Below are 27,670 nucleotides of genomic sequence, written 5' to 3' on the forward strand. Positions count from 1 at the left end.
ATTCAAGTGTCAATTAAATTTCAATGCAATCAATTTATCTTCTCCATAAGTCCAAGTATTAATCTTATCGTAACTTATTTAACAACTATTTAACAAGTTTATTTTATTCAACAGAATAAATAAAAACTGAAACCATAAAAATGAAAATAAAACTTAATTAACACAATATCTGTTATGGGAATGGTTCTCCTTCTTTCGCCAAAGTTTAAATAAAACGTAATGAACATGTAATCTTATTTACATGTAGTACCATGTATGTACCACACATACACATACAATGTACATAACATGAAATGCACATGTTGCAACCTCGATCTACAAGATACTACGGTTAATAATAAATGTAATTAATTTTAACATTTGAATTTGATATTTTTGTGTTCATCATTACTATAATAACGAATTTTATTTAAATATGTATACAATGAATTCACGTTACAGTGTTCTGCAATATATCTTTGAAGTAAGTAAAGTGTAGCTTTTCATTGCTCAAAATGAAATTAAAACAAACTGCAATTTTGCCATTTGATTCGGTTCTTTCCTTTTTGAATTTTCCTTGGAGTTCAGTATTTGGTTTAATCCACTATTTTCTACATTTGAAAATGCCTGTACCAGTCAGGAATATGACAGTTCTTGTCCATTCGTTTTTTATGTGTTTTGTCATTTGATTTTGCCATGTGATTATGGACTTTCCGATTAGATTTTCCTCTGAGTTCAGTATTTTTGTGATTTACTTTTTACTTTTTTTTGTATCAAGCATTAGGCAAGTAAAACGTAGAAACAGGGGAAAAGGCATACATTTAAACACGATACAATATGTACTTGATGGCCCATATTTCTTTCTTAATACATTTCTTATATTTGATGCATTTGATATATAGAAAGTATGGTTATATCAATTAAATTATATCCATGCCCCTTACAAAGCATAAATTAAATAAAGTTAAAGTAAAACATAAAAGTGATTTAATAGTAGTTATAACGTCTTTTAAATGGGTGCAACAGCCGTAAACAAAGATAAATATTTATTGTACAATTGTTTGTACAGCTGCTATACTACTTTTAATTAAAGAAGTTTTCAGAAAAAAATCGAAAGTTGTTCAAACCTAAAACAAATATTTTTCAATATTGACATACTACTATGTGAAACAATACATAGACAATTAAATTTTCCAAAAACATAATTAACGTGTAAAGACAAAACAAAAATACTTCTAACCTGAAGCCGAATGAAACTTCATTCTTTAAACTTTTGAAATCTTGCTATTTGATATTACACATTTGATTAAAGGTTATTTCGATAAGATTTTTGACTATTACTCGTTTGTTCCAACTATCCACATCGTCTAGACAAAAAACATCAATACTTTTGTTACAGTATTACAACTTGGACACACACAACCAGATTCTGATGATATCAAAGGGACAATTAAAAATCAAAATTCTATAGAAAATGGTGAAAAGAAAACGACAAAAATAGTCTTCAAAACACTGCATTGAAAAAATTTATCTGAGCAACTCTAACCCAACCATAGACCAGGGTGGTTTTATGTGTTCCGGAAGAACAAGCAGAACCTGTTCTAACAGTGGTTTTCGTCGTGTTATTGATTCGTAGATATTATCTAAGGTGCATTCGGTGATGTCACAATTTACGGCAATAAGATTTTTTATACTTTTGCAAATCAATAAAAACTGGCTGTGGATAAATTTCAATTTAAAACTCATATGTGATCCCCTCCCCTCAATAAAACCTCAAAAACTTCACGCAGTCTGCAATATCTTTAATTTATAAACTTTATTGAACAATTATACTCGACTTCGTGGATATTCTTAAACTATTAAGACGATGGAGAATCTTATATTTTTCTATATTCTTTTATTTTCCAATTTTGCTAAGTTTCATCAAGATACCGAATATTCAATTGAAGTTAACCAAATTCTTTAATATGAGATATACTCGAGCATTAATCTAATCTGAAATAAGCATACATACAACGACCGGACAGACAACAGATCTTAAGAGTACGACGTTTAAATAAAGGCAACAGTTGTATACCGCTGTTCAAAAGTCATTAATCGAGTAAGAGAAAACCAATTTGGGTTACAACTAAAATCGAGGAAAGCACATCAACTATATGAGTAAAACAACGGAACAACAGAAACACTGAACTGCAACAAGAACAAACGACAATATACATAGAAACGTGCTATTTGATTACAACTGGCATTTGCCTGACTTGGTACAGGACATTTAAAGAAAAATGGTGGGTTAAAACTGTTTTTAAGGTTAGACAAAACTTCGTGACAAGAATACAGTTCAACATGAGACGTGTAAATAAGAAAAATACATATTTCACATGAAATATTCATTTCGAACATAGTAGTTCAAATAGTTTCCGGTTTTTTTTTAAATAGACAACGTATTCAAATAAACAGGAAACCTTCACTGATGTACGCATTGACATACTCCTGCATAACTTTTTGATGTAAGACATATTCACAGATATCAAATTTAAATGGAGTAGTATACAAAAAATGCCATTCAATTATTTCCGAAAGAGATGTTGACGACAACGAGAGGAAAGCAACGTTACTATAGATGACAATTATTGCTTTGAATGTCAAATTTATCTTCCTTGTCTGTAGTAAATTACAATTAACTTTCATACTACAGAAAGTACTTTATACTTTACAATTCATATAAATATGTTAGACTTTTATTATGATTTAATTTCAAACATAGTATCATGATTTAAGGATTTCCTTTAAACATCTTCTTTGAACATTGTGGAACTTGATTCAGATCAAAACCTTCTACACTTGAAAAGATGTTTTCGTAAATTCAAACACTCGACCCGTAATCACCTTGACTTATAAATCTCTTTACTTTCGTTCAACTTCAATACCTGCGCATTTTAAATCATTCTTTGTGTTTTATTAACTACAAAAATACTGGAACAGAAACCTATTGATGATTTTAATTATTTGCAATAGGTTTATGACAATTTTATTACTGATCAGTCTCTTTTTAAGTAAGCCTTTTCTTTACTCATTGTTTAGATTCTATAGCATGTAAAGTCCATTTAACTTAAATACCGATCATATTGGTAACTTAATTACATAGCTGAAAATAATGCCTCCTCAGAAAACCTACGAAGATGCTAAAAATATTACCTTTATTGCCACTAGAAAATATGTGTCTACAAAATACTAGATTTATATATCATCTCACATAACTACATAGATATATTGAAAACGTTTTGTATGAGACCACACGGGTAGTAAAATACTCAGCAGAGCGGAGCTTGATACAACCGCAGCTGTCGAACTTTGAACCTTTTGGGGGTAAGAATGGACACAGTTCAATCTTTACAGATTTATAAATCGGATTGTAATTAAAAATTTGACACAGATCAAATGTGGTATACGAACTTAAGTTTGTAGTTGGACGTTTACCTAATATGGACCTTTATCGGAAATACATGATTAGATTCAGCATACCCAAGTACACCAATAATTTGAATTAATTATCTACCAATGGACAATATAAGCTAGTATTTATGTTTAAATTTAAAACTTTTATACATATTTATATACACAATGTAAATTTAAACGCAACATATCAAATTCAAGCCCCCCCCCCCCTTTTAGTCTCGTTTAGTCTATTTTTGAATTAAATATTCATAAATATTATTTCAATGCATTCTTGAAGCATATGGCAGATCATGTTCCGAATATGAAACCCGTCGTGTTGCTCATGTAATAACAATACCTTATCCAGTAGGTCACACTCCGGGAAAAAGATGATGGTATTGTGGCTAAAACGATTGAAACATATCCGTCGTGAAGCCAAATGAAGATGGCGTTCCAAAAAGTTTTGAAGGGATGATTTCAACTAAATATCACTTGAAACTCGTAGTTTTATAGTTTCCTTGTGAGCATAATAATATATCAACGAAATCATGCTGCTATGTGTCATAATTATTTTTTTTTATGTTTAACGTTGCAGTTCTTGATTTTCATCATATGAAGTTAAATGAATGGGTTAATAAATACAAATTATAAATGCTAGGTGGTGTTGCCGGGAAAGTAAGATGAACAAGTAAGAGTTTAAGTCGAGAAGAAAACAAAAGTCCATCTACTCCAGGCTGATTTCATAGGTTTCGTTGTCTCACTTTAATATAAAAAAAAATGTCGTTTTTGATTCGTAAAATCAGGAAATACTTTTGTATTTGATTAAAGATGTAAAATGTTCTTTCTTCATTTAGGTAAGAAATAACGATCTCTACGAGATAACGAATTACTGTAGACAATGTCATTACAATCTTTTTACAGTAAATAACAAAAGCACTTTAATAAAACGGTATTTCAAGGTTTGCATTTTCTAACAGGATGTCCTTGACAAAGGATTGATGTCAACAATAATGCAACAATTACAAGGGTTTCTAATGGTAAATTTGGAGTCATCTATTCGAAAGTTTTACGGACACCATCACTATTCTGGTTGTCATGGATTGAATAAATATGACCATGAATATTTTCTTTTAGTAGAAGTCGCAAAAATCACAAGAAACTACTAATCCAAGCGTTCCAGAAACCTGAAATATAAGGAAAAGTCTCACGGTTTTACTGGCGCCATGCATATTGACTAGGAACTACGAAAATGTTCCTAGGCTGTAGCCATACTATCATCACCTTTTATCGTTCGTGTATATCTTCAGGTTTTTATACATACCATTTGCCAGATGAAGGGATTCGTTAGTGGAGAAGGAAACTCTAGCTCAGTATTCCCGAGCACACATTTTTAGTATTACTTACATAGTGTGCTAGTGATCTTACACGAAATATGTGGGGTCAGTAAGTTCAAAAGGGGTAAGAACGAAACTCGAATCCCCGTATGGGATTTATTGACCATATATACATGTATATCGTATTAAGTCACTGTCACACTTGTTTTATGAATGAATGTCAATCGTTTATTTACATTTTTTTCGTATGTTGAAACCTTTCAGAGTTTTCCTAAACACAAAGGGGTGTAACAACACTACAGATGGTGTATTGGAATAAACCACACCTTCAAACCCCATATGCATATAAAAAAAAACTCCTCATAGATACCAGGATTGACATTTTGTATTTGAGCACGTCGCGCGTTTCGTCTACAAAAGACTCTTCAGTAACGCTCGAATCAAAAAAAGTTAAAAAAGCCAAATAAAGTACGAAATTAAAGAGTATTGAGAACCAAACATTCTTAAAAGTTTTGCCAAATACAGCTAAGGTAATCTATTCCTGTGGTAAAAAAGCCTCAGTTTTTAAAAAAACCAAAATTTGTAAACAGTTAATTTAAGATTATCACCATATGATTATCAATGATAGTTCAAGTCAACACACGAGTGCTGACTAATGGGCTGGTGATACTCTCGGGGAACAAAAACTCCACCAGCATTGGTAACGACCCCGCGATGGTTGTAAATAAATATAAACGCGTTTTCGCGCGGTTGCTTTTAACCAATCATATTCCTACAAATTTAAGATAATATTCCTGATAAAGGTACAAACTAACAGTTGGTCCTGATTTGTGTGGTGCTATAGCTTTACTTTTCTATGAAATGTTGTGATTAACTACTGTTTTTCTTTTTTGATAACAACATTGTACGTCATAAGTCTTTCAAAAATAGATCTCCCTTGGTTGATTTTTTTGCTATATATATTTCTAACTACGCCGCTACCTTCAACATATCACCTATTTTTGTATATGTTGAGCAGTACTGTGAGGGTCATCAATTGAACAGAAACTTTCATGTTAAAAGATACATTTTAAAGTAATCGGGATTAATAAAATTGTATGCCCTGAAAATTTATTTACTGATACGTAAACTAAATTTTAAGAAACGCAACCTTTTTATAAAGTTATATATATTTACATGATCTATTTTGGGTCCTATCCAAAGACAGGAATCTCCAGTCATTGTTAGACTCGTGTTTTTTATTTTTTTTTATTTTTAGTAAATCAGAAACATATACTAGTATGTTGATAGAAATACTGTTCCTAAAGTGAATTTTGTTTTGGAGTTATTTAGTGAGGTGTCCATATCGCTGAACTATCATTAGTTGTTCATTATCTCTGAACTAGTATATATATTTGTTTAGGGGCAAGCTGAAGTACGCCTCCGGGTGCGGGAATTTCTCGCTGGATTGAAGACCTGTTGATGACCTTCTGCTGTTGTCTGTTCTATTGTTGGGTTGTTGTCTCTTTGACACATTCCCCATTTCCATTCTCAATTTTAGTATACATTATTGTTTTGGACCATGTGATTAAAATCTTGCCCCCTAGGTGCGGGATTTTTTCACTGCTTTGAAGCATTTGTGGCCTTTGGTCGTGTTTTTCTTTTTGGTTTGGTAGTTGTTTCTTTGAAACAATCATCGTTTACATTCTCTATTCTATAATAACATTTCCCAAACAATTTTATTGGTTAGGTCAAACATACCATTTTATTCGTTTAAGTAATGGTACCGTAACGATTATTATCACTTATCAACAGTTAATCATTTAAATTAAACAATCATTCTTTTTAGAGAAGGAATTTAAATAACACCATGACATTTTTAGGTGGAAACATTTTCCCATGTTTTTTTTATCACCTCTAATATATATGACATATTTTCTCTCCCGAGTTCTGCTTTGATTTTGTTTCAAAGGCGTAGTGTAGCAGCTAAAATATCAATTATTGCTCTACACGAGGAATTGGAAATCATCATTTCAAATGTCATCTATTATTCTAACTTTGGTGAATGTGGAAAAACAGCATGTTATGCGATTTGATCTATACTATGGTCAGACACAAAAGGAAAGCCAGGTGTTCTGTCAATAAATGAAGCATGTAGAAACAACCAATACATTTATTGATATGAAATACAAAGAAAACGTCAAAATGATCTTAACTATCTAATCAGAAATGCATATCTAGTGTGCATTAAAACCTATACATCTAAACATCACAAGAATTTAACACTTTGTTTATATTAAATATGTAAACCTGTAGGAAGTTGAATGAATCTATCACTTAATGCATATTTAACACAAAAGTTTTAAAACCATTAAGGATTAAACATGCACTAGTCTTTAATCATTGTTACGTAAAACTGATTTAGAATAAACATGACACAGCAATGCACATAGATTAAAATGTTTGCTAAAAGGAAGTCGACTGAATGAATTACAGTGTCTGCCAGTTTCTTTTGACTTATGTTATAAATATTTAAACTAATTTAAAAGTAATCTTGAGGTAAAATTCAAATTACATAATATGATTAAAAGTGATGATAAGTCAAAAGATTACAGAAAAAGTTTGGAAGGACATTGAAAGGATGAATTGAAAGGCAAAATATAGACATTACATATAGCTATTCATATTCGAAATTCAAGTTAAAGGATACCCAAAAGTTACATGTTCTATAAACATGTGAACTGCACAGAATATTGAGAATTGTAAATGCAATATGTAGCAGAACAATCAGCAGAAATATTTTCATTTGTCCTCACCTTCTTTATAGAGACATGAAGTTTTACTCAGTTACGACCAGTGTAGATATGGAACAAAACGAACATGACAAGTAATAAGATTTTTGTCAATATTCTTAATGTCCCTGTAGATGCATTCGAAAATTTTATTAATAAAAACTGTGTAAAAATGCTTTAAAGTAACACGAAAGAAAATGAAACATAAAAAAAATGTTTTCAGAAAAAGTTTCACATGTTTCTTAGTCATAATGGAACGATTTCACGTAATTTTTAACATCTTCAATTTGAGGAATGATAAAGTTTTTAGCATAATATACCATCAAAGGAAGTCAAGTACGCTGTTTACCTGTAATTGTCAATAAACAGTAACAATCATCAAACGGAAAGGTATCGAATCAGTTGAAAAGGGCAATCGAAATGTCACACGAAATTCCATCGTCATGGATTTGTATCATATATCAGTAAATGCTACTGTAAGAATTTCAATAGAGCCATTACCGGTAAACTGTTTCACAATCCATTGTCTGGCTAATCTTAGCCCAACAAGAATGTTAACACTTTTGATATTGAAAGAATTTTCGGAATACAAACTTCTCGGACTAAACTTTCTCGTTTTTTATATAGATAAGACCGTTGGTTTTCCCGTTTGAATGGTTTTACATTAGTAATCTTGGGGCCCTTTATAGCTTGTTGTTCGGTGTGAGCCAAGGCTCCGTGTTGAAGGCCGTACATTGACCTATATACTGCTTTACTTTTATAAATTGTTATTTGGATGGAGAGTTGCCTCATTGGCACTCACACCACATTACTATATCTATTAACTCTTTTTGATTGAGACTATTTAATTTGAAAAAAAAACCCATCAAATAGTCCGATTTTCTCTTAAGTGCGGTTAACGCACCCGATGTAAAGCTGCTTTTTTTAAACGGCTGAGTTTTTCGGGTTATAGCCGTCATAAAGATGTACCTGTATGACTATAACGTTATCTGAAAAATCTATAACCGTACTACGCAAATACAACCTCCATAATACAGATAAACTATATAAATATAGACTTTTTAATCAAGCTTAATTATGTTCCTTATAACGTATTTTACTAACCATCGATACAGCTGACGTTTTATGATTATTGAATTACTTTGACTGATAATTGTGCTACTGGTTCTAGGTATACTCTAAAGAGTGTCCAATTTGTCATTACTTTCAGTTTAAAACGAATTGTGATTTCCAGGCTTGTACCACATACATTCAACAGTAAGCTGCTTTGAATTCATTGCATTTTAAAAACTTGATTAAAATGTATTTGACAATTTCTTTTGTTTTGTACCGAATTCCAGATTTTAAAGTAAAATGAAAATATAAATAGCGGAAATTCGACTAGATAGGATTGAAGTAAAGTATTTAAAAACCATGGAATATTAAAAGGTTTTCAATTTAACTTGCCAAAGCTTGATTTGTTTAAATTACGCTTAGATAACTCATTACAAAGCTAAATAAATTTTGTGAACGCAGCTTTTTATAGAAAGAAAGGTTTGTTAGGACTTACAAAGCCATAGTATACACAATTTTTTTTTATTGAAAAAGGATTGTTCGGACTGTTGTAATACAAATCATAGCTCTCATTTTGCAACATTGTCTGTTAATGGGGTATCGTTCGGTAACCGCCTTTCCTGTAACACACAAGGACCTAGTCCGTAATAATCGTTTGTGATTTGTTACGACAGATTTCATTGATTAGTAAACGATACTAGTTTGCTTTAGTCGGAGTTATGCTACCGATTCGATCTTAATTGAATAAGAAGAAAAATCATACTTACATATAAAATACGACCGAAAAGGGTCCGTTGTTTGCTATGATTACTGTACGGGTGTCATAGGGACAAAATTTATCGATGCCTTCTTTTCTAATCTTTACCTCAATATTAACAGATTGCAACCAAAAACGAAGGTGTATGTATACACAAGGAAGAACAGGCATAAAAATACCCAACAAAAACAACAGTGAAATGAAAACTTTGGCCGTATCAGATGCATTTGATTGATGGTGAGGCATACTCTACGGATAACACAATTTCATCTGCCATGAAGCTTTTAGTTAAAATATCCAAGATTAGCAAGATTATTTACAAGGAAGTTACTTGTTGGAGCAAATGGCATTTGACAAGTCAAACTGCTCAGAAGAGGGATTCTACAATTATATTACGAAGTCGAAACAAGCATATTAGGTTAGAGAAATACGAACCAAGCAACAGTCTTAATGAATTCCGGATGGTTACGCTTTACATTACTATATATGTATAGAATATCAACGTTTACCTCTATTCGTTTAATTTTTAATCGATAGAATAGAGTTCTTACATCAAGTAACCATTATCACAGACATAATATGAACATGAACAAGTTTAATATTAACCGTCTAGATTTGATTAAAAAGAAAAGCACAAATAGAAATAGTTTGAATGAAAACAATCAAAACGTGCTTTGCTCAAGATAGTCTGTTTTGCTTAAAATACAAGAAAGTGAATTATTTTGGCGAAGACTTGATTGATTGATTGTTAATTGCTTAACGCCCTGTTAATTATTTCATACAATTTCAGGACGATGGTTGTATTTGAAACCCGTTAGTATGTCAAAAAGTTAAAAATTCTTACTAAAAATAAACATCAAACTAGTTTTAAGAGTTCTTTAAACATGTCCACGACGATTTGATTGAACGCCCCAAAGCAAGTAAAAAGAAATCGAACATTAATATATTCTACAAATTATACGAACCAACTCATTTAAACAGAAACAAGTAATTTTCAGCGAATATGATAAATTATTGAGAGAAAAAATATGAAAACTACTTTGTTAACAATATTTGTGCGATAATTTTGATGAAAATACTCATTTGTACAAGTTTATATGTCCCAAGTATCAAATGATCAATAGTTTTATAATAAAAAATAAAATAAATTAAATTCCATGTGCGATTTAATGTTTTAATTGAAAAAGACATTAACACAAAAAAATGTTTCCCAGACAACGAATGTTTTATTCATTTTTATGATCTATCAAAATCCATTGAGAAGAAATTGATACAATACACAATGTAATAACAACAAACAGACAAAGGATACATGCGTTAATATTTCCATAACGTTAGCATAGTAATTGGAAACATTAATAACACATCCATTTGTTTATTGTCTGAAAGAGAATTTACAATAACAGCCACAAAGATTTGTCAACACGATGTAAAAAGCAACTATTGCGCTTACAAACATTATTTTCGTATTGTGTTGATCACTCCAAAAACAACAATGAAAAATCTATGAGGTTTAAAGGACCGTTTTCATATTGCTACATGTATAAGAAGTGAGCTTTTTTTTCCCAGGACGTGCATATATGTCGGTTCTTTCTTTCTTCTTATAATAATATTAAAATTGACTGTAATCGCAAATAAATCAGTAGAAAAAAAGAAGATAACTAACTATCAGTCGGGGAATGACGGACAAAAGACTACAAAAGCACAGACCAGACACACAAAGATTGACCAACAAAGATATCAGATCAAACTGATACACCAGTGATACTGGTCAGTGTTGCTCCTGGCGAGCAAATAATCCTGTTCTGTTGCACTGGGCTATTAGTCCTTTTCCAGATTGGGACTTCGACAATTGGACTAGTTCTAGTGAAGACCATAAATCATTTAACAATGAGAGAGATGGTCAAAGACTACTGCAAACACATTGCTACTCTTTCTAAAGAGCTCTAGTAAGTGCACCTTTTCAAACTTGACAAATGAGAACCCTTTATTAAGCAGCTGCCTTGTACGGCAGCATCTCCCCATTACGGAAATGGTAAAAAACGTATTGAATGTCACATCATCTTAGAGATATTTCCTTTGTTTGAAGGTGCTCAAATAGATGAGCTAATAACTGAGCGTTCACAATTAGAAAATTTCCAACCACATTGTTTGTCGTAAATTGTAAAGGTTTGTTCTCGATTATAAGCAACGATATAGAGCAGTAGGTTCTCAATTGGGATAAGGGCCAAAATTGTGCAAACAGACAATGCTTTAACATCCCTTTTACACTACAATAAGAATTACCAATCCTTAGAAATACAGTAGTATACCAAAACCAACAAACGAGTGAAATCAAGCGTTTACTGTGTTTTGTTTCAAGAATGCCTTCGCGTTGTTGTCATGAACAGTATGTGCAAGCATGGGTATTGCGTCACTTCTAAACACCATGTGGTTGTTGTATGTCAGTCAAAACGACGGATTGCAATTGAAACATCTATAAGCGATCTAATTATATCAGTACAAGTTCTTAGATGTAAAAACAATTCATGAAAGTTAAAAGTCCATTCTGTGTAATTAGTTTGTGACACGAAGGCACAAAAGCCTTCAGAATTGACGTAGCGTTTAGATGGATTATACATCCTAAATGATCTGAATCAATGAAATGGAGATAGACATGGATCATTTAGACAAATGATTGTATTACTCAACCAGGGAACAGGAAGTTATAGCGATACTAAATATTAACTAAGCTATTCAATATGTATATTAAGCATTAAGTTCATTAGATTTTGCTTTTATGATGTAATGTTCATTTAATTTTGTCAGGCTGAAAAGGCAAACGAAAAAAGTTACAAGTCAGTTAAGTTTTGACAGAAACATGTAAAGACGCATGCTAAATAGTTATAAATGTCCCTATTTATTTGATAACAATGATAAACAAGTAACGCAACCTAGCAAAGGATAAGTTTTTTGTTATTTGATGTATAACTTGATTAACAGTATATAAGAATACAAAGTCTCCGAAAAACCTCAGGGTTAACTGGGAAATAGGAATATGGCCATTCTTTGGTCTCCCTCTCGATCGGTTCCAGCAGTAAAACCCTTGCTATTGTCGGCGTTTATTTGTCTGTGCGGGATGTATGAATATGCAGCCACGCCCAGTCGGAATAGGGACTTTAAATCCAATGCATGAAATATTGCCATTAGACGTAGAGCAAACAGCAATTAACCAAGCATTACTTTAGTTGACATTTTTAATATTTCTTTTCTAGTCCTAGTTCGTTTCTGTTGTTTGATGGTGACGAACTAAAAAAAAAGTTATTATTTACAAATCGATTCCAATTTTTTTTTATTAGATTTCACCATTTTAAGGGATTACACATTTTTTCGGACAATTATATAAACGAAGGCCTCTTATAGCGCGCGTATGACAACAGATATGTTAGATTATTGTTTTGCCAAAATCTAAAGAGATGTTACAAAGTCGTACATTTATTTTTCAAAATTCCTTTCAAATCGTAACGGGTAATAACTGTACCTTTGTAACTATTTGAGAAGAAGATGCAGGGGAGAAGATAAAATGAAAGTTAAAGATCGAAATAATTTCAGCCGTTTTGTACCGTCAGTTAGCACTCGCCGAAGTATGTATTTTATCAATAGAAAAAAAACTATGAAATAAATAATACATAGTAAAACAACAAAAATACCAAACTCCAACAAAAATTTAAACAGAAAGTCCTTTAACAAATGGCAAAATCATAAGCTTTAACACATCAAACGGATGAATATTTGTTAACTGTCTATTCCTGGCTTATTATGTATGATGCAGAGTCACAAAGATTGAACCAATGAAAAGATTATAAACAGGAAGACTCTTGGTTTCCAAGAAAGGAATCTCTCCTAGATTGATATGTTGAAGATGCATGTATTCTAGACTCAATATATTTACGTGCGATGTTGACATATTTCTACTCGAAGTAATATTTGCAACTTTATCCTGGAAGTTAGATCTCTTATATGTTACCATTACCGTTTCTCTTTCTGTTGAAATTTTATTGATTTGTTTTGTAATCCATCCGAATTATTTGCACTTTCTATACCTTATTCTCAGTCAATTTATGTTATGTTTCATGTTTCCCATAGAGTGTAAATGTATTTATTGTTTATATGTTTCATGTTTCCCATAGAGTGTAAATGTATTTATTGTTTATATGTTTCATGTTTCCCATAGAGTGTAAATGTATTTATTTTTTATGTATATAACAATCCGATTATCTTGCAAATTAAGACAGAATTATTAGATTTCCCCGGTTTTCTATTTTATACTACTTGGATTTCAGCGCAACGACGAAAGGATTATCCACATCTCCTCAAAAAACATTTCATTTCGATCAAACCATTGCTGGTTACCGTCTTCAATTACAATGTCGTGAGATTTGTTCAGAACCGTCTTCAATTACAATGTCGTGAGATTTGTTCGGAACCGTCTTCAAGTTACAATGCCAAGAGATTTGTTCAGAACCGTCTTCAAAATACAATGTCGTGTGATTTGTTCAGAACCATCTTCAAATACAATGTCGTGAGATTTGTTCAGAGTCTTCAAATTGCAATGTCAGGAAATTTGTTCAGAACCGTCTTCAAAATACAATGTCGTGTGATTTGTTCAGAACCGTCTTCAAATTACAATGCCAGGAAATTTGTTCAGATTCTTCAAATTGCAATGTCAGGAAATTTGTTCAGAACCGTCTTCAAATTACAATGTCAGGAGATTTATTCAGAACCGTCTTCAAATTACAATGTCAGGAGATTTGTTCAGAACCGTTTTCAAATACAATGTCGTGAGATTTGTTCAGAACCGTATCCAAATTGCAATGTCCGGAAATTCATTCAAAATTGAAAGCTTTGCTGCTACTTTGAGACCAAGAACACAAATAAAACCATTCTTTTGCACTGACGTTTTGTTAAATATATGTAGCTTTTTAGTCATTAATAAATACTTCATACTTTATTTGGCATTGTTTTATATTTTTATTAGTTCGAGGGTCATTGTAGAGTCTTATATTATATATGTAGACGAAACGTACAAAGTTGTAATCCTATTATCTATGAAGAGTTTATTTCATATATTTCAATTCAAATATGTTTGAATGTTGAAAATTTCGAGTAAAACAGTTAAATGTGTTATCCTTGCATAAAACATATCGGCATTTCTACAAGTTTATTTTTGAATTACAAAATAATGTATTATTTCTTATCCATGATGCATCCGTTTAATATTTAAAGAATTTAAAGCATTCTTTATTAGATTTGGAGATGTAATCTCACATACGTTGTTAAAACTCTTGCTTTAACACAAAAGTGTAAAATTACAAATAGCTTTTGAAAAATAAATAGGGCACACATGCAGGTTTTTACAACATTACTTTTCTACATGATTTATTAATATGGACATTATAGCGTCGCATCGAGTTTTGTTAAGAGCGTTTGAAATAATAGATTTGTTTTAAATCACTAAGTATGAATGGTAATATCAAGGAAGTTGTATGAGACTCGTACAACCTCATTAGTAATAAAAAGACAACAGGCAGTCTGTCATAATCAAGACAACAGGCAGTCTGTCATAATCAAGACATCATTGTCGATTTGATGTTGTATTGTAGTTTTTAGAAATATTGAAAAAAAAAAAAAAAAAAAAAAACACAATCACAAAATTTATTCGTAAAAAGGTTAACAAATTTGTGTATCGGAAAAAGTATAGAATTTACAACAAAGAGAGAAAGCTGTACATATCAGTAACACAGGACGTAATCCGTAATTCAAAATAACTCTCATGATCGTGTTTTTACGTAGTTATTCCCAATAGAGCTATCATTCAACAGTAACATGACACAACAGGGAACCAGTGGAAATCAAGTATCCACCACATCAATGTATGCAGATCAAACAATAATATAGTCTTTTTATTGTAATTTTATTTCATCGAAAAACAATGCCCTGGGAAGCAAAATGTTATCCAAGGCACTATTACTATTGTGAGTTGTTTTTTGAAAGTTAAACTATCAAACGGAAAATATTTGATAGAGAATGTGTCACAAAGATAATCTCAACATACATTAACGTCTTACATCTCCATCTTGATTATTGCTACCGAGAAATGGAAGATGTGTTATCTTGTCATCAAAATTCTGTTAATTGATTTTTGAGTAAATGATGTTTATGTCTTTTGTTAAATGTCTCACTGCAAATCTATGGAATGTGCATGCTTACATTGGTCTATGACTGCCTGCAAAATCAATCGGACTACTTTAAAATGTATTGTAATGTCATAGAGTCGATGATCCAAGCTGATTTGCACTAAATTTCACGATAGGGCTTTATATCGGTTATAGTAACTGACTACGGTGACCAGCCGATACTATGACATTACACCAAATGATTGATTGATTGTTGGTTACTTAACGTCCAGTGGCAAATTAAACCAAATACAAATCATCAGGAACTCTGAAGAATAAATATACATGATCCAGCTAGCTATTTACATAAAAATTCCTATACTATTGTAGTTTTTTTAATATAATCACAACAAATAAAGAAAATGTTCTTTACAGTAATGTACGAATAACCTTAAACGTAATGGCTGTTCCTTTGTTACTGTTAATTTTTCTTTTTATTCGACAGTTTATATATGTTTTCAAGGAGTTTCCATTTGACAGTGTTCCAGAAGTTTACGTGAAACCTGTTTAGATTTAGATACATCGTGCATGACCTCGTCATTAGAATGACCACTGCCAATATGGACGGAAACATCATGTAAACATGGTCATTTTAGTTTTCCTACTGTCAATTTCCCCTTCCTGTTCATTAAACAGTTACCTTCACTGGCTTGTGAACTTTATGATTTTCTCTAACTTGCTTTTCAATATGGAAATCACATTATACTTTACCCAATTTGGGCAATACATGTATGTGTTGTATAACTAACCAATATGTGATTTTGAATAAACATCGATGGCATAGCTGCAAAAATCACTGACAAGATTAAACCATGCCCAAATCATTTGGCATCTTTCATCTACTATGGAAGGTATGCTAAAACGATTAGTATCCATTTTTAAATTTCCTGTGCCACGTCAATGAATTTTAACTTTATATTCACCAATTGGTCTCTTGGGAAGAGTTGTCTATTTGGCATTCATACCACCTCTTCTTGCTTACAATCATTCACCCAAACAATGAGTAATCATATGACTATCAACGGCATCTTTTTGTCAGTACAATATCACTGGTGGAAGTACTTATGTTTAAGACTATATAATAAGTTCTAGACATATATATATTAAGGTCCTGACAGAATTAAGAAATTGTCTATTATTTTACATACAATGACAACTTCTGTCAAACTTGCTATTTATAAGTCTAGACCTATACAGATAAGGAATACTTCATCCACTATATGTATGAATAGTGCAAATGGACGTTTGTTTGAAGCGTGTCAGAAAGATCATAAAAGACATATTGTATGGTCAGGTTCGAATTCTCGCTTCATTTGTACAAAAATATATTGTACCAACTTTGGTAAAATCTATTACGGAATATAACTGATCTTCTTTGAATTAGTCATCTATTTGGAGGCCAATGCATTATTATAGGTAATCTTGGATGATTTTTTTTCTGTAACAGCCACTGTTATTATTTATAATAGAAAAGAAAATACACAATTAATTCAGTTTGATTTGTATCATTTCTGAGTGTTTGTGTTATTAAGATGGATTCGATAAGAACAAAACAACATTATAGATTGATGACAGAATTAATTATTTGATATCCGTGCATAACAGAAACTATGAATAAAAGTAAGGAAACCGTATTTAAATTAATGCTAACTCAATGAAAACTATATGTTCATTGTTTTATTCATTCAAAAACATAATGCTCTCAGTTGAGAATGAAGATCAGATTTAAGTGGTGTACTTGGTGTAAATTAGATGCACCAATCTGTCTTACGCCCTATTGCTAGAATTATGTGATCAAATCACATTTACCCCCCGGTTTTTGAAGAAAAAAAACATTAATTGCAAATGTCAAAACCATTACAAATTGTGTTCAAATTGATAATATTGGCTGAGTTGTACTTTAAATTTCATCCAGAATTTTTTTTTATATATAGTCAATTGTTAACAGAGTTTTATGATCCATGCCATTGTGTTTAAATTTCGGAAGATTTGTACACGCGGTATGAAAATCGAAGAAAAGTATCAAAATAAGGAGATACGGTATGATTTGCCAATAAGACAAATACTAACCAAAATTAATCTGAAGTTGGTTTAATCAAAAATAGGCGACCGCGTACTTTTTATGTAAGTTATGGTCATATCTCTTGAACGGTACATACCAAAACATGAATATCCAATTTATCCTCTGTTTTTGGATCCACGACATCGTATTGAAATTTCAAAAGATTCAAGTGATACTAAAATTATCATCCGGAAACTAATATTGGAACGGACAAACGAACGGACATTGTTACCCCCCAGTAGCAAGTTTTCCTTATCCTTATCCAAATCTGCCATTACGATGTGGCAATTAAAATGTAAAATCTTTGGATTGTCCATATTAAGAAAGTTTCAAACTGCATTTTAATATTTAAATATATATATATATATAAATTGGGCCATAAGCCTTTATTCATAAATTCATATTAAGTTTGGAACAAGTATCAAAAAGTCCTGTTTAGTAACCCACAAAGGAGAACTATCGTTTCAGAGATGCTATTTTATTAGCTACGCCATGATCGTCTTAATTCTTTCAAAATGTGCAGTCAATCATAGTTCAATAATCCATTTATGCACATTGTATATGGGCTCATCATCAATAAGACATGATAAATAACCAATAACAGCACAGCAATTACATGTACATCTAGTCTTCAGCCATAGACAGGTGTCTGCTTTATCCATTTCATGTCATAACAAAATTATCTATTTTAAGTTTATCACAATTTATCTACGTAAATTATAGTGTTATTTTTTTGTAGATGTATTTTTTCACAATTGATCGCATCCGTATGGTTCCCGTGCAGATCCGAAAACATTAACTCTTTCTCTTCAAACTAGTAAATTTAATGATTGAAAACATCCATAAGCTGTTCAGATTATCTTTCCTAACCTAAATATAGTTTTTGTAAAACGATATATACCTCGTCTAAAAATGTTATAGATCTGCGCCATGTTTGCAATTATAGCAAATTTTGGTTCTGCATCTGCATGATTTTTCAAGAACTAATGCCTTTGTACATTTGTTTTTTCTCGGACCTGTTATAGTTTACTAGTCTAGTCAAAATAGCATTTGACCTAAAAAAAATTGCAACAGTCCTTTATTGACGATGGCTACATCTGATGAACTTTGCAGATATATTGTCGCATTCTAATCATATCACACTGTATAGTGTTATAATTTGTTTGCCCCCGAGCTGCAATTAATAAAGAGTGCATGCAGAACAAAGCATGACAAACTGTACACACAACTATTTCAGTTAAGAATATTTTGAATGTTGATGAGAATAGAATTTCATCTCGTTACATGACATGTATAATATAATTTTATCACCGGTATAAGGAAATAATTCGTAAATATAACTCAACATGCAGACATCTTATACGTTCAGGTATTTCACATCCAAAATTTTATGGAAATATTCTTTATAAAGCACAAAAATGTCAGTATTCTCCTCAGAAACTAACAAAACCTTTAAATAGACTTATTAAAAGGGGATATAGTTACGATACTGTTGTCAGGTCATTAAAGATTGCATATTTTGGCTTTAACATTGATTCACTGATAGGGTCTTTGCATCGGAACTAAACACATTTATTTCTAAAAAAACAGTTGTTGGCATGACACGGGTTATGTTCTTCTCATATATTTTATGATAGTATGATACTAAACCCCTAACGGGCGGGATTGTACCTGATATTCATATGATGAAGACATAATCTTTCAATCAGTTTAATTGAGGTCTGGAGCTGGCATGTCAGTTAACTGCTAGTAGTCTGTTGTTATTTATGTATTATTGTCATTTTATTTATTTTCTTTTGTTACATCTTTTGACATCAGACTCGGACTTCTCTTGAACTGAATTTTAATGTGCGTATTGTTATTGTTTTACTTTTCTACATTGGCTAGAGGTATAGGGGGAGGGTTGAGATCTCATAAACATGTTTAACCCCGCCGCAATTTTGCGCCTGTCCCAAGTCAGGAGCCTCTGGCCTTTGTTAGTCTTGTATGATTTTAAATTTTAGTTTCTTGTGTATAATTCGGAGTTTAGTATGACGTCCATTATCACTGTACTATTATGCATATTTTAGGGGCCAGCTGAAGGACACCTACGGGTGCGGGAATTCTCGCTACATTGAAGACCCATTGGTTGCCTTCGGCTGTTGTTTGCTCTGTGGTCGGGTGGTTGTCGCTTTGACATATTCACCATTTCTTTTCTCAATTTTATTAATATATACATATATATGTAATTTCTACCACGGCATCAAGTGTAATATGATATTTATCCACTTGAGACAGTTAAATTTTCTTTAAAAACGAGGCTCGGCGAGCGTTTTGAATATTCAAAATTTAGCTGTCGAAGGTGGATAAATATCGTAATTTTTTCTTCTTCTTCCACCTTTTACATATTCATATATTTATTAAAGAGCATGCCAGTATTTATATTTATGTATTGTTCAATAAATGTATTATTTTTGTAAAAGGAGACAGATTTGAAAAGCAAATTGCTTGTTTCTAAATCTTTGATATCATTTCATTTGTATAATATGTATCTGAATACATATTGTTTAAACTATATCTAAAATCTTGTGTAAACTTGGAGTTTTGTTGTGCCCTCATTATGGTAAAGAACACATACTGCAACCTTGAATGTATATACCTATTTGGATGGGAAATTTCGAGAAGATCAAGCATGTCCTCCTCGAGGTATCCTTTTTCTAGTGGCAGTCCCTATCTCCCGCATGTTATCCCGTGCGATTCATTTTGCAAATACTGCCTTTTTCATTGTTTTCATTTGTTTAAAATCTTTTGGTCATGGTAGATCGTTTGCAACTGGATGGTAAACAAACACAGTTGTGTTGTTCAACAACAAAACACGAAAACGGAAAAATAATAAGAGGATTGTTCAGAAACCATGATACTCTTTCATCATTTGTTTTATTTAGTTATTTTCTACTCATAAATGTGGTTTTTCAGTTTTCAAGAGGATTACAGTGCAAAAATATAGGACAAATAAGCACGATTTCAAAGTCTCCCTGTTAATACAGCTTCTATTAAATTGTAAAACAAAATTCCACTGTTCCGGGACACATGTAATTTAACGTTGATGGCGTTTAGTGACCAATAATTATCCATAACTGGTCATCGGAAAAGTATCACCTTAATAACATGTTTGTAACAGATCAAATCCATTTGTGTTTCTTGAGATATCAATTACACCTTTTAGCAATGGCACTTTATTCATTTTGATTGATCAGCGAAATCAAAATTCTATCAATTTATGATCCTTGTAAAGTGTAGCTACACACAAAAATAAATGCATCAGATAACATATGAAATTAATTAATACCTCTTCATCACGCATTCCTGTAATGATTTTCTTACTTGAGTTACTTTATAAGTTAACATATATGTTTATGGTATCACGTGTCACGACTATAAATGTTCAATGAGGGCATACTAAGAGACCGTTTTATCAAAAATCAATTTGTGATGTTCAATAAATTTTCGTAGAGTTTTTCAACGTGAATTTATGATGTTTCTAATTTGTGGGATACATGTTTTAATTTGAATAACAAACTTTGTTGCATAACTGGCCTTCACTTCAACAATTATGTAAACACGTTCAATTATGTACAAAATGAATTTTGAAGAAAAATCTTCATTTGAAAGTATAATATCATCTTCAAATTTATAAATATTTAAGCATAGATCAATATGTTTTTATTTACAACCAACAACAGGTTACTGGTAAGCCTACTTGTACGTGGTAAATTAACATGTGCGAATGCTACCGACCACTTCATTCGATTTGTTTGATTATTATTGTAAATAGTATTAATATACATATTGTTGACTTATAAATATTAAACATTTAGATACTTTTTGTCCACAATCTTTTAATATTAAGATATATTTAATTGGAACCTATAAGTGTACATTATACAAGTGGGAAAATAAGGTTATACATGTATTTAACCATATTTCATTATTAAAAAACCAAGCATTACAGTACTTGTTTATTTTTCAAATCAAGGAAAATCGCATAATGCCAAAATTTTAATATTTAATGTTTACATACTTAAAATTTAGAAACTTAATGTACCCTTAAAATTTTAACATAGTTTATACAAACACGAAAAAGATCCGAAAGTAAATAATTAATAAAAGCTTATGTCACTCATAAAACAGAGGTCGTGGTCAGGTTGATAATCTTTTGTATTGGGTATCAGCAAATCTCCATGTTTGATATTCTTAATACTACACCTCACTGTTATATTGACTAGCAAGCCAACGAAGTATTTGATGAAATATTTGAATATACAAATATATATTATAGCTATGGTTTAAATATTCACTAAGGTTCCCTTTGGGCCGAATATGGGGTTGAATTTCAACTGCATCATAAAATGTCAAAACGGCATGAATGAGGTTCTTTTATGGATCAGTATCAATTTAGAGATCATCAAACGCCTTACATCTTTGTTGAAATAAATCTCTTCTGAGAGGTCATTCTTGGCTTCAAAATCACCACAATTTTGATAACTTTGTGCATTTTTCAGACCTAAAAGCTTGAGGAAACCATTGGTCGCAATCTAGATTCAAAAATGTTTTGTAACCAAAATGTGCCACTGATGATATGAATATGTGTTGAGAATTATTGAAAATTTGAACAAATCTGTCGTTACAACAAAAACTTTATATCACTACTTCTTGCCAATTTGGTGAGTCGAGCAACCATTCCAAGATGATGTTTTACAGTGTGCTGTTACATCAGTGTCTAATGTGGCTGTATAGCGTATATATGCATGTTTAACCAAGCAAATTCTCTTTTATGTGCCTGTCCGAAGTCAGAAGCCTATAGTTCAGTGCCAGGCTGTTGTTGGTTCCTGTCTGCAGTGTTTGATTTTTGGTTTTTTTAATTTATTGTTCAATCATAAATCAGGATGTTGGTTTCTGGTTTGCCGTTTTTTGCACATCAGAGTCATTCATAGCTAAAGCTTTTCAAGTTTACATTGACCATGTACATCCACGTCACCAGAATAGATGTCTTATTTGCAATAACACCATATCCAATTATTTCTATGTAGTATATAATTTTACTTTTTGAAAATAAGATTTCTTGGTCTGTCATTCATAGCATTGTAACTGCACAATTTTGTTTTATACAGAAACAAGACATCACTCCTGACTTTTGCATGAGTTCAAAATTTTCAGACCTCACTAAGTAAATTATGCTAAAAAACGTTGCTTGTATTTGATACGATTCAATGTTCACCCTTAAGGACTGGCAATCGAGATAGAACTTGAAAACGTCAAGTATACTTGAACAGTTATGTACATTGTTTGATTGTTGGTTGCTTTACGCCGCATTAGCACACCAAGGCTATATCGAGGCGAGTTATGTACATTATTTGAGACCTAACTACAATGATATGAGGAAGTATTATACATGAGCATGAGAGTTTATTAGTTTTCCACAATGTAGTAAGCATATAGAGAACATTATAAGAAGGTTAAAAGTTCATTGCAAATGTAACTATACGCTTTTTATTTAACTTTTGAGAACGAACTCTTTTCGGCAATAGTAGTAAAATGTTTTATCGTTTAAAAACACATATTCACAATAGTATTTCTACATATTATAATTTTCATATACTCCATAAATTCTACATAATACATACTCATTCAACAACACAAGAACGGAAAATCACTTAAAAACTTTTGATTAAAAGGAATCGTTTCACGTGCCGACGGACATAATACTTTGAAAATAATTATGACAGATGTGTAAATATCTACTTACCATGTGTAACCCCATGTTCAATGTAAGAGGGGCACTGAATATATTCACGGACTCCAGGAAGGGTATCTCCGAAACAGCCATAACCATCCCAAATCCGAGGACAATGACTAGTGCCATTATAAAGAAAAGGCGCCGCAAGTTGATCCTTGCAACATTTGATTGCAGAATTACAACAATCGGTCCACCTTGCACAGTCTCCTTCTGCCTCTAATGTCTTACAAACATTTCTTACAAAAGTTGAGTTTGAGATATTTGCTAAAATTTGTGTCCCTTCTTTATACCTTGATTCACTTGTTGCCTCCAAGAATAATCCTTTCGACCTTAGTTCTTTATTCTTTGGGAATAAATACTGGTAGCACATTGAACATGTTAGCAGGTTAAACAACTTCTGATTTAAGTAATGGAACCTAGTCTGACAATAGCCCTCCATAGTTCTAAGTCAGAAAGTTGAATAACTTCTCCAAAATAAACTTTTAACAGTAACTGTGTTTACTCAGGTTTTTTTTAAATATAGTTGCCTTTATCCATTGATAAGTTGAATTGAAATAATTTATTGACTCTCAAACGTAAAAACGATCCCGATTGGTTAAAAACACCATAAATCACGTTCGCTTCTTATTGTAGTCGTCTGCCACTGATAAACATCCGAACGACCACGAGATGATGACAGTGATGACACACACGCAGGACCACAATTTCTGAAAAAAAACATAAGTCAGTATAAACAAGTGTTTTATCAATACAAAGATAATAAATCGTTTGTTAACAAAGCGAAACAAAATTTTCCAATAAATGAATTTTAAAGAGACAGTCATTGATTTCATGTACTTTCATAGCAATTTGTCAACTACAAATGTAACGGGTCAAGTTAAAATGGTTTTGGTCATAAATACATCAAAATGTTGTAAAACCATATATTTCGTCGTAATATAAAAAGGGGAAGCTTGATTAACCGAAAAGATGCATTCCGATATTTTAGTTCTTATTCCATGCATACAAAAAGCAAATGCCACTGTTATGTTTCTAATAAATATTAATTAAAAAAAACAAAAACTTTTTACTCAGATTTTATATATAAAAAAAAAATAGAGTTGAATTGAAATATCATATTGACTCTCAAACCTCTAACCGATTTCGATTGGCCAACTATGCGTTTTTTCCTCAAGGTTCACGGCCTATCGGTGACCTTTGATAATTGCTATTATTTTCGTCATTTGAACTCTTGTGGATAGTTGTCTCATTGAACTCCTTATTTTATATCTAACATATTATAATATAAAACATGTTTATTTTTTTTCTGTCTTTTCAATTAAAAATTTCATAAATAGCCTGTCTTACCTTTATTGTTTAGTTGCATCCTACTTGACATGAGAAATCAAAGATAAACAGATAAATGTTAAAATGCATCTACAAATTGCATGGAGTGAAAAGATAAAGCAGTCTCCACAGATATCATGACTGAAATATTTCTCATTAATTTTAAATCCTATAATGTAACAAATACATAAAATCGTCGATCAGAACGTCTATCGTTTAACAAATTACACTCGATGATCGTGCAACAAATCGACTGACGATATTACAATCCCCGTGGTCTGATAAAACATTAACACATATACTTATTTTTTCCTTGTTGAATCATTTGACTACTTGTTGCTAGGTTGACAAAAGAGTAATTTGATTATTTATTGTAATAAATAGATAAAGTTACATGTGTTGATAACTATACTTCAACGTGAAAGGTTTCTTTACCTTGCTGTGATACGATTAAATTAAAAGTAAAATAATGTACATATTTTACACTGGGTAAACCAAGTTATTTTATCCTGAGCTATGTACAATTGTGATTAGTAAATTGTTACTGTTATCTGATTGCAAAGCAACAAAAGTAAATTAATGACAAATGAGTAAAATATCTATAGTTTGAACAGGAAAATCTATCAGTAGTAGCTATGTTGTGCACTGATATTTCTGTTAAGATTAAAGGTTTTGAAAGCAAAACATACAAACTAAAATCAACAGACATTTTAGCTACAAATATATGTTCATGAAGAATTAATCCATAGGAATGCAAAGATTATGTCGAAGCAAGCGATTCTACAAAGATTTGCTAATCCTATCAGATGACATTTAGGAATAACTTTCCAGGACAGTTATTGTAAATCCTTAGACACGATATGCCCTAAAAAGTAAATCATTCTCATTGCGTGCATTCCGTGAGTGGAACCATAACTTATTAGGCTAACGTTTCTGTATTTACTAATATCGTTTTTCATTTTTAATTGGTGTCTGTTTTGTAATATGCTGTCAATGTTAAAAGGTTGATTGCCTACTTAGCTCCACTTCAAACATTGCTATACTTATATTTAGGTCGTACAATATTTATATTGAAACATTTTTTTTCTGCAAATATAAACGGTGTTTACATTTCACAATTTTAAACTTATGTGCGATATATCATCTGCAATCACCAAGCTCTTTTTACAACACGAAGCTTACAGTTTGCTGGAAGTAAATTAGTGGGAAAACCTTGAAAATAGATTGGATATGCATAAAACCGAAAGCCAAGAAAAAAACACTGCTTAAGGCAATTGAAAATGCTATCAGGTGTTCTTGATAAGTGTTTGATTAAATTTAAAACAATTATGAAATTGAAACGCATTTAATTATTTCTTAAGCGAAAAAAAATGTTTGACGCAAAAAAAGAAAATATCAATGATGTTTCATTTACATGGTATACAATTTTATTTTAAAGAATGGACAATGATCGGATTGTTGTACGATAATACGTGTTGATCGAATATCTAAAAAGTTGACAAAATATGTAATATTTTAAAAGTCACAATCAATTTGATGACATTTTGTAAACCCAAATAAAATACCGCCAAAAGAAAAATAATCAAATTACCACTCTCGGCCGAAATAAGCATACTTTTGTTCTAAATAAGAGACATTCTCATTAAAAAGTAAAACACCTAATTTCAAATTCAGCATCTCCGTTTAAAGCAACAGTGTGATATAGATAATCAAAAGAGGTTGATCTCACACGTTCTCAAGGACTTATTTCTAGACAAGATATAAAAATATATGATTCACTCTTTGATATTAAAATTCGAGGAGAATTTAACCACTTTTAGATTTTGACCCTATTAGTGAATAAAATACAGTGAACATATTTTCGAAGTTACTTGATATTAATCATATAGCTAGCCATTAATACATTTTACGAAGTTACTTGATATTCATCATATAGCTAGCCATTAGGAATACATTTTACGAAGTTACTTGATATTCATCATATAGCTAGCTATTAGGAATACATTTTACGAAGTTACTTGATATTCATCATATAGCTAGCCATTAGGAATACATTTTACGAAGTTACTTGATATTCATCATATAGCTAGCCATTAAAAATACATTTTACGAAATTACTTGATATTATCATATAGCTAGCCATTAGGAATACATTTTACGAAGTTACTTGATATTCATCATATAGCTACCCATTAATACATTTTACGAAATTACTTGATATTCATCATATAGCTAGCCATTAGGAATACATTTTACCAAGTTACTTGATATTAATCATATAGCTAGCCATTAGGAATACATTTTACGAAGTTACTTGATATTCATCATATAGCTAGCCATTAGGAATACATTTTACGAAGTTATTTGATATTATCATATAGCTAGCCATTAAGAATACATTTTGCGAAGTTACTTGATATTCATCATATAGCTAGCCATTAGGAATACATTTTACCAAGTTACTTATTATTCATCATATAGCTAGCCATTAGGAATATATTTTACGAAGTAACTTGATATTCATCATATAGCTAGCTATTAGGAATACATTTTACGAAGTTACTTGATATTCATCATATAGCTAGCCATTAAAAATACATTTTACGAAATTACTTGATATTATCATATAGCTAGCCATTAGGAATACATTTTACGAAGTTACTTGATATTCATCATATAGCTAGCCATTAAAAATACATTTTACGAAATTACTTGATATTATCATATAGCTAGCCATTAGGAATACATTTTACGAAGTTACTTGATATTCATCATATAGCTACCCATTAATACATTTTACGAAATTACTTGATATTCATCATATAGCTAGCCATTAGGAATACATTTTACCAAGTTACTTGATATTAATCATATAGCTAGCCATTAGGAATACATTTTACGAAGTTACTTGATATTCATCATATAGCTAGATATTAGGAATACATTTTACCAAGTTACTTGA

At 31.3% G+C, this 27,670-nt stretch overlaps 1 protein-coding gene across 5 annotated transcripts in view; it reads right to left on the reverse strand.

Moving 5' to 3' along the window:
- The window catches only part of LOC139513535 (calcitonin gene-related peptide type 1 receptor-like), a 93,186-nt gene that overhangs the window by 29,172 nt on the left and 36,344 nt on the right, over nt 1-27,670 (reverse strand). For 4 of the 5 annotated variants that reach the window (XM_071302140.1, XM_071302141.1, XM_071302137.1 and 1 more), the window contains exon 2: nt 23,392-24,089. In XM_071302140.1, the coding sequence (XP_071158241.1) occupies nt 23,392-23,821 (430 nt within the window). In that variant the 5' untranslated portion in view covers nt 23,822-24,089. Of the gene's footprint in view, nt 1-23,391; nt 24,090-24,729; nt 25,058-27,670 lie in introns of those variants that run through there. The other variant, XM_071302138.1, reaches the window with a different exon arrangement.

The sequence above is a fragment of the Mytilus edulis genome, chromosome 2, assembly GCF_963676685.1.
Source record: "Mytilus edulis chromosome 2, xbMytEdul2.2, whole genome shotgun sequence".
NCBI lineage: Eukaryota > Metazoa > Mollusca > Bivalvia > Mytilida > Mytilidae > Mytilus > Mytilus edulis.